This window comes from Centroberyx affinis, unplaced genomic scaffold (genome assembly GCF_046629955.1).
Source record: "Centroberyx affinis isolate AG114_WGS23_722 - 3 ecotype Tasmania unplaced genomic scaffold, CSIRO-AGI_Caff_v1 ptg010203l_1, whole genome shotgun sequence".
Taxonomy (NCBI): Eukaryota; Metazoa; Chordata; class Actinopteri; order Beryciformes; family Berycidae; genus Centroberyx; species Centroberyx affinis.
In genome coordinates, this window is record NW_027284765.1 from 7,501 (window position 1) to 16,946 (window position 9,446).

General features: G+C 41.2%; 1 protein-coding gene across 1 annotated transcript; it reads left to right on the forward strand.

Annotated features, from left to right (window-relative positions):
- Nucleotides 1-2,115: 2,115 nt before the first annotated feature.
- On the forward strand, nt 2,116-9,439 carry dusp4 (dual specificity phosphatase 4; the record flags this gene model as incomplete). The annotated part of the gene is made up of 3 exons (XM_071514862.1): nt 2,116-2,485; nt 5,105-5,232; nt 9,220-9,439. Coding segments are annotated over exons 1-3 (718 nt in total), but the record flags the coding sequence as incomplete, so codon positions are not given.
- Between the last annotated feature and the right edge of the window lie 7 nt (nt 9,440-9,446).

The following is a 9,446-nucleotide window of genomic DNA, read 5'->3' on the forward strand; positions in this document are numbered from 1 at the left end:
ACACAACATCGCTGTCAGTTCACATCGGTGTCAGAGAGGCTGTGGGTTGAATCCTAGACTAGATGGGAACTAGTCATCCAAAAAAAACTGAGCATGAAGGAAGCCTTGGTAACACACACTCACACACAGACGTATTATGCACCATGTAACTCCTGCATGAGCTCAAACACAGAAACACACACACACACTAATGTATTATATAAATTTAAACACATTCATAATAGAGGCTTATAGTCGTTTTATGTTCCTCAGTTTTTCTCAGGCTTTTTAGTCTGTCTGTCTGTCTGTCTGTCTGTCTGTCTGTCTGTCTCTCTCTCTGTCTGTCTGTCTGTCTGTCTTTCTGTCTGTCTATCTGTGTGTGTGGCTGTCTGTCTGTCTGTCTGTCTGCCTGCCTGTCTGTCTGCCTGCCTGCCTGCCTGTCTGTCTGCCTGTCTGTCTGTCTGTCTGTCCGCCTGCCTATCTGCCTGTCTGCCTGTCTGTCTGTCTGCCTGTCTGTCTGTCTGTCTGTCTGTCTTTCTGTCTGTCTGTCTGTCTTTCTGTCTTTCTGTCTGTCTGTCTGTCTGTCTGTCTGTCTTTCTGTCTGTCTGTCTGCCTGTCTGCCTGTCTGTCTGTCTGTCTATTTGTGTCAGTGTGTCTGTGTTTTTCATCTGCTGCCGTGCCTCTCTTTCTCCTCTGGTAACCATGGAAATGAGATCAACATGCAAATACCTGAGCACGCTCAGTAAGGTTGTGTGTGATAGAAGATGCAAATCGTGTTCGGGTTATTGGCTTACACACACACACACACACACACACACACACACACACACAGACACACACACCCGCAGCCCAGTGCAATACACTATCAGACTGAAAATGTCTATACATGGACATGTCTATACATTTTATTGGACTTAAATTAAGTTAAATAAATTCAATTACACAATTTACAAAAGTAAAATTAGATTAAAGCCAGAAGAAAATCAAATGTACAAATCAAAAGTCAAAATTAAATGAACGTCTAGGAAAATGTGATGAAATGAAGAAGAGATATTGACCTAAAAGCAACTAAATATGAATAGAGGTGTGTAGGCTGGAGAAAAAAGACTATGAAAAAGCAATAAAGGGTATAAATAAAAAAAAGTAGACAAAGACAGAGCATCTCTATGACGTTTCCTCCACAAATAAGCAATTAATAACGGCAATTTATAATATCACACACACACTGAGGAAGGAATCAGCTGTGTGTTTCAGTGGACTCAAAAATAATAATAAAATATAATAAAAATACAACTGTAAGTAGAGAACTGTGAGTGTTTTCCCTACATATTTATTGTCTATTTATCTATCTAATATGTAGATTATTATATTATTAAGACAGGGGGGTCAGAGGTCAGGACAGCGCCCCCTGCAGCTGGAAGGGGTTCAAGGACACTTCAGCAGGACGGAGGTTTGGACACGGGGGTTTGAACCTGAGCTGAATGGTTTAAACATAATAATCCTGTCTGGAACCGCATGGGCTCTGGCTCCTGCTGCATGTTCTGGTTGATCATGTTGAAACAGCACGTGGCTTTAAACTGGGTCATCCGGTCGACGGACTGTCTCGGGTTAAATTTTGCATATAGATGTTTTATTTTTTAGCTTGGTCTTTTAGCTCTCTCTTATGATAAAAAAAACACAAACTACCAGATGAGATTTGGACTGGATCAGGTTAAGGCATGGCAGGCCGTGCCGTGCCGTGCCGTGCCAGACCCGTCTGACGCCCATGGACTCCGATCTCCAGCTCCATCGCCTCTAGTTTCATTGATGTCTGACTTTTTTATGAATGAACAGGAGAGGAGGAGAGAGGACGGGGGACGGGAGGCTCCCCGATTGGCTGCCGCCGGTTGACGTCACCTCCGCCGTGACGTGATGCACCCATTCATAAAAACCAAATCCGGAGGAGAGACAGAGATAAAGAAAGAGGTGACCGGGACTGCGCGTAAAAGTAGTAGGTTTTTTACAACGCGCACATAGAGGAGCGGGACAAGGGGGGGCTTCCACCGCAGGATCCGCGCGCCTTCTCCGGGGGGGATTTTTTTGGTGGCGGGGAGAGGATATTACCGACAGCGAAACCAACACACAACGACGACGGCGATGGACGACCTGTGCGAAATGGACTGCCCGGTGCTGAAGCGGCTCCTGAAGGACGACAGCGGCAAGTGTCTGCTGCTGGACTGCCGCTCCTTCCTCGCCTTCAGCGCGGGGCACATCCGCGGCGCCGTCAACGCGCGCTGCAACACCATCGTCCGCCGGAGGGCCAAGGGCTCCGCGCTGAGCCTGGAGCAGGTCCTGGCCGGGGACGAGGAGGTCCGGGGCCGCCTCAGGTCGGGGCTCTACTCGGCCGTGGTGCTGTACGACGAGAGGACGCAAGACTCGGACGCGGTGAAGGAGGACAGCACCGTCACGCTGGTGCTCCACGCGCTGTGCAGGGACTCCTCCGGCACGGAAATATACCTGCTGAAAGGTAGGAGTGCGGCGCGCGGTTATCCCTGCGTTCAGCCGTTATATGGGTCAACTGGAGCAATGATAGTGTAGTACTATCGTTTATTCTTGGTTTCAGTCTTTATATGGGTCAACTGGAGCCTATAATGATAATATGCTACAGAACAGAAGCCTGTATTACTATCGTTTATTCTTGGTTTCAGTCTTTATATGGGTCAACTGGAGAATATAACGATAATACAGATAGAATAGAAGCCTATAATACTCCAAATACCAGAAATAATCGTTTATTCTCGGATTCAGCCTCTATATGGGACAACTGAAGCCTGTAACTATAATGCAAATAGAGTAAAAACCTATAGCCTTCTACTAATAGACGTTTATTCTCGAATTGAGCCTTTGTATGAGACAATAGAAACCTGCAGTAATAATACAACTAGAATAGAAGCCTATTACTATCACTATCATTGCCATTTATTCCTGGGTTCAGCCTTTATATCGGACAATAAAGGCGTAATAATAATAATAATAATAATACAGTTACAATAGAAGCCTATACCTACTACTAGTACTACTAATACTAATACTAATGGTACTCGTTTATTCTTTGATTGAGCCTTATATAGGACGATAGAGCCTATAATTATAATAAAGCTACTAGAAGCCTATAATACTACTACGGCTGATATACGATTCTTTGACTGAGCCTTTATATGCCTACAATAATATTAGAGCACCTACAATAGAAGCCTATAATACTACTACTGATACTAATATTAATGCCAGTCGTTTATTCTTGGACTGAGCCTTTATATGAGACAATAGAAGCCTACAATAATATTAGAGCACCTACAATAGAAGCCAATAATATTAGAGCACCTACAATAGAAGCCTATAATACTACTACTGATACTAATATTAATGCCAGTCGTTTATTCTTTGACTGAGCCTTTATATGAGACAATAGAAGCCTATAATAAAAAAAAAAAAAATAGTAATAATAGTGATAACAAAGCTTTGAATTATATTAATAGTTGTGGTTAAATGTGGATGCCACCATCTTATGGAACCGTTGCACATTTTCTTTGTTTACAAACATAATTCCCTGCAGCCAATATTATTTTATTGTCTCCATTAAGATGCTGAAGACTGTAGCTGCGGCTCCTCATTAGCCTATAAACCAGTGTTGGAAATATCATGCTGACTGTGCCTGCTCTATTTTTATGCGCTGGTGTAATTTTTACAACACACACACACACACACACACACACACACACACACACACACACACACTCTCACTCTCTCTCTCTCACACACACACACACACACACACACAGAAACACACAGACCAATGGCCACAAGCTGAGGGAATGAGGTAATGCTGATGCGTAGAAGCCACATCAAACCTTACAGGAGGGACTGACAGGGACTCACATGACACACACACACACACACACACACACACACACACACACACACACAGAGTCTATATTTAGACTTCAGGGGAAAACCTTAACACCGTAGCACAGGTTCTAGTTGTGGCGCAGGTTTTTCTTGTGCATCCTAATGACGCAGACGCCTCAGAGCTGCAGGAGTGGAGTATAGATCCGGTCCGTAAAGATGACATGTGTCAAGTTATAATCTGTGAGAGGATGATGACATTGTTTCTGTGGGCCGCTGTACAGTAGACACACCGGCCACAGCAGGTCAGGAGTTGGTTTAAGAGGCTTTAGCTGGAGGAGGAAATCCAGGCAGAGTCATTTCATACAGGCTGCCATGCTGTTCTTCCCCCCTTTCTCCATGCTTCTATGCATCAAAAACCCCCTCTGTAATATTCCTGCAGGGGCTTAAAGTGTGTCATCTCCTATGTTTGGACCCACCTGACTGAATCCTCTGTGTTTCTCATTCTCTTAAAGCCATTTTGATCTAAAGGCTTCTGCTTAAATGCTTGAAATGTGTTTCTTAGACAAAATATAAATAGTGAAGTTGATCCTGTGTATGAATTTCTTTCCAAAGCCTTTTGCCTTTCCATCAAGGCAAAGGGCGGCTGCTTTAAATAATCTAAAATATAAGATAGTTTTGATTTGTTTGACACTTTTTGTGGTCGCTGCATAATTCCATTTGTGTTATTTCATAGTTCTGATGTCTTTACTGTTATTCTAAAATGTGGAAAATAGTAAAAAAAAATGTGTCCAAACCTTTGACTGGTAGTGTGGTACTGCAGGATTTTCTGTGGCATCATTTTTTTTTCACCTGTAGTAGCGGCATGATATTTTAATCCATTCTTAACCTCATCAAAGCATTAGTGTAGTCCTTTTTTTTGAGGAAAGAGAAAGAACTACATTTCCAGATGTGTGTGAACGTTCATGTTAAATCTAAAGCTTAATTAGCCTTCATTATAACTGTTTCATTTGATTGTGTTATTTTATCTTTCTATTTTACTTGATTTGATTATTTTAATGCAATGCATTTTGCTTCTTCTTTTATATATATTTTATCTTTTTATCTGTATTTTATTCTATTGATGTAAAGCACTTTGAGCTGCATGTTGTGTATGAAAGGTGCTATAGCCTACAAATAAAGGTTATCATCATTGTTTTTATTATTAATATTAATATTGTGATCCTGTGTGTTGTTCCAGGTGGATATGACAGGTTCTTCTCAGAGTATCCAGAGTTTTGTTTGAAGACCAAATCTTTACCGCCGCTCACCAGCCAGTCCAGTGTGGACTCGTCCTGCTCGTCCTGCGGGACGCCCCACCACGACCAGGTGAGCCCACAGCGGGACAGGGAGCGGGGGGGGGGGCGGGGGGGGGGGCGGGGGGGGGGGGGGGGGAAAGCCCGTTTCACTATGAAACCAAACCCATTAACTTTATCCCTGGAATGTCCTTCATTTCTCCATTACATAAATCATCCATTAACAATAACAGCTTTAAAAAAGTAAGGTTAGTATCATGGGTTTTTAAGGGATTTATTCACGGGTTGGTTCACGGAGACACTAGAAATTAAGGGATTTTTCTTGCCTTTTGTGCAGGTTTACAGGTTATTAATGTGTTATCAAGGGAAAGTTCCTGTCTCCCTGAATTTTACATTAAATTTGAAAATAAGCAGTCAAACATCAAGGGGTGTTTAAGGTGGATTTCATGGGGTCTCCCCCATTAAAAACTCCCTTAACTCATTTTAAGGGGATTTTACACGAACCAAGGGGTGAATTAATGTGAGTGTCAGGTTATTTTAAGGGATTACTGGATCGTAGAGTGCAGTTCCCCACAGTCACACTGGCAGCAGCCCAGTACAGCCGCAGTCTTCTCCTGTCGGCCACAGGGAGGCAGCCGGGGGTTTGGTGCCTTGCTCAAGGGGCGACCGGATGCTGGTTCACTTTCTCCTGTTCACTCTGACAGTTTTGGGGATTTGAACCGACGGTGTTATGGTCACAAGCCGTTTCTCCAGTCTCCAGGCTAATGCTGCCCCATCTGTGGGATGATGGGGCGTTAGGTGGAAAGTAACTAAGTACATTTACTCGAATACTGTACTTAAGTACAATTTTGAGGTACTTTACTTTTATAGTATTACCATTTTATGTTACTTTATACTTCTACTCCACTACATTTCAGAGGGAAATATTGTACTTTTTAATCCACTACCTTTATTTGATAACTTAAGTTACTAGTTACTTTGCAGATTCAGATTATTAATACAAAATATAATCAACTAATAAATTGTGATGTATTATTATAGATTACTGTAAGCTACCCAGCAGTATATAAAGTAGTGGAAATCAGCCCCACCTTTTCCAGCTGCAACATTAAAGTGATGCTTACACATTAATGCATCAATAATTATAATTCAATAATATAATATTATATATTATAGAATATTATTCTGAAATGGGCCATTCTGCATAATGAGTACTTTTACTTTTGTTGCTTTAAGTACATTTTGATGCTAATACTTTTGTACTTTTACTTAAGTAACATTTTGAATGCAGGACTTTTACTTGTAACAGAGTATTTTTATACTGTGGTATTTCTACTTTTACTTCAGTAAAAGATCTGAGTACTTCTCCCACCACTGGTTTTAAGGACGAACAAACATAAATTAATGCTTAAGATTTTGTTTATATCGGTGATTGTTTGCTTTAAAACTTATCACTACATCAGTGGTGATAAGTATAGTCCACTGTCTATACAGTTATATTCAATTATACATCGTTATTTGCTCCACATTAAGAAATTTAAAGGACACAATTAAAAACAAAGATTCAATACAAGACACAGAATAAACATCTCAACACAAAAAGAGATAAGTCATTTCCATATTTGCCAACTGTTAATCTGGTAATGTAGAGCGATATGTACCTTTCTGGAAATATAATTGATTTCTATTTATTTATTTTTATTCTATGTATAGTCTACTGTCCATCCAGTATGTAGAGTGATATGTCTCCGGAAAATATGATTGATTTTCATTTATATCTGTGTTTTGTTTTGTTTTTTTGCCTTTTGTTGACCACCAGCTGCAGGTCACAGTTCATCCACATTTTGCTTCACCTCTGCATCATTTGGTCTGCGCACACACACACACACACACACACACACACACACACACACACACACACACACACACACACACACACACACACACACAGAGTCACATGTGGTTTAGGTTTAATTCCCTGGCATGTGTGGAGATGCAGACAATCAGCCTCTGTGTGTTTTCTAAGTATAAAGCTCTATAGGCTTAGCTGCTCTGCCAGGAAAATAAGCTACACTGTTGTTTTGTTGTTTTGTTGTTTTGTTGTTTTGTTGTTTTGTCGCTGGAGCTTTACCTTTATTTCTTTTATTTATTTTTTCCAGGAATATTTTTTATTGGGTTTTCAAAATATTGGTAGGCTATAAACAGGTGGGAGAATACATGAATACCTGAAATGAAATCAGTTCTTATACAGAAACAAAAAGAAAAGACATTGAAATAAATAGATTACCTTTATTTCTGACAGCTGCTGATGTACTTTGTGTAAAATAGCAGGGGGCATCTCTCTCTCTCTCTCTCTGTCTCTCTCTCTCTGTCTCTCTCTCTCTCTCTCTGTCTCTCTCTCTCTCTGTCTGTCTCTCTCTCTCTGTCTCTCAATTCAGTTCAATGGTGCTTTATTGGCATGACAAAATTCACACATTTGTATTGTGAACAGTGTGAAACAAGTAAAATAAAAACTACTACACTATTACTACTGTTACTACAATTCTGACATCAATTATATACAAATGTAAAAGGGAAAAAAATCTCTCTCTCTGTCTCTCTCTCTGTCTTTCTGTCTCTCTCTTCCTCCCTGTCTCTCCCTCTCTCTCTCTCTCTCTCTCTCTCTCTCTCCTCCCTCTCTCTCTCTCTCTCTCTCTCTCTCTCTCCCCCCCCCCCCCTCTCTCTCTCTCCTCACATTACATCTCTTAGCAGTATTGATCGTTTCCTGACGCTGTGTCAGTACTGAGGTCGTCAGCGGCGGTGACATAAACACAAAGCTCCTCGTCAATAAATCCCACTGCCGGTTCAGACAGGCAGCCGGCTGACCTCTCCACACACACTGGGGAAAAAAACATAACACATTTCACATATACAGCAGAATATGTTTCGAGAAATGTTTAAAAAAATATACAAAAACTGGAAAGTGACACTGGAAATAGGCTATCTTGGCTTTCTTTTAAGTCAATTCTTAAAACCAATTTTTATGTAAAAATTGGTAGCAATACTGTAGCATGTGATGCATCTTTGTTGACATTGTAGGAGTAAGTTAAAGGGAAATAACCTTCCCAGTTTTTCTCTTCTTAAATTTTAACAAGTTGCCCTCTGCCACCAGTCATTATCAAGCATTAATTTTCTCACCTAAGAGTCAAATGACTTTTATAATAATGTTAATAGGAAAAAGTCCAATGTTATGAAGTGTAAATTAGCTTGAAGTTTAACTCAGCCTGTGATTCTCATAAATTGCATTTTCATTCACAGTAATGTTGTTTTTGTTGTTTTTTGAAAAATGTCCTGAAACATTTACTGAACTGAGAGTGAAGTCTCTCCAACTTCAATCTGTAAGCTGAAATATTAGATCAGCTACTGACTGACTGACTGACTGACTGAATGAATGAATGAATGAATGAATGAATGAATGAATGCATCGTTGACTGAATGATTAAATAAATGAGGACATTATTGACTGAATGAATTAACAAATGAATGAGTGAATGAATTGATTAAGGCATTGCCTGAATGAATGAATGAATAAATGAATGAATGAAACAAGCAATTGTGCAAATGAATGAATAACTTACTGGCTCAGCGAAGGAATTAATGATTGAATGAGGGAATGAACGAATGGATGAATGAATGAACAATTGAGAGAATGAATGAACGAAAGAATGAATGAATGATTTACTGGCTCAGTGAGTGAATGATTGACTGACTGAATGAATGAATGAATGAATGAATTCACTGACTTATTGACACTGGTTGACTGTTGACCAACTGACTCAGAACGCTTCTTCAAATGAAAGGATTTAGGAGTCAATTAACTATTTTAATTAACAACTAACTAAATCACACTGTCTCCTCTCCATGTGGGGACCCCCCTTCAACCCCCCCACCCCCACCCCATCCCCCCCCTTCACCCTCCCCCCCCCCCCCCACCCCCACCCTCTCCAAATCTCCCTCTGTGCTGCTGATAAATAAATGAAGGAATAATGAACGAGCGCCCGTCCCATCTGTCCCGCTGCAGGGCGGCCCGGTGGAGATCCTCCCGTTCCTCTACCTCGGCAGCGCGCTCCACGCCGCCAAGAAGGAGGTCCTGGACGCCATGGGGATCTCGGCGCTGCTCAACGTGTCGGCCGACTGCCCCAACCACTTCGAGGGAGCCTACCAGTACAAGTGCATTCCTGTGGAGGACAACCACAAGGCGGACATCAGCTCCTGGTTCCTGGAGGCCATCGAGTTCATAGGTCAGTG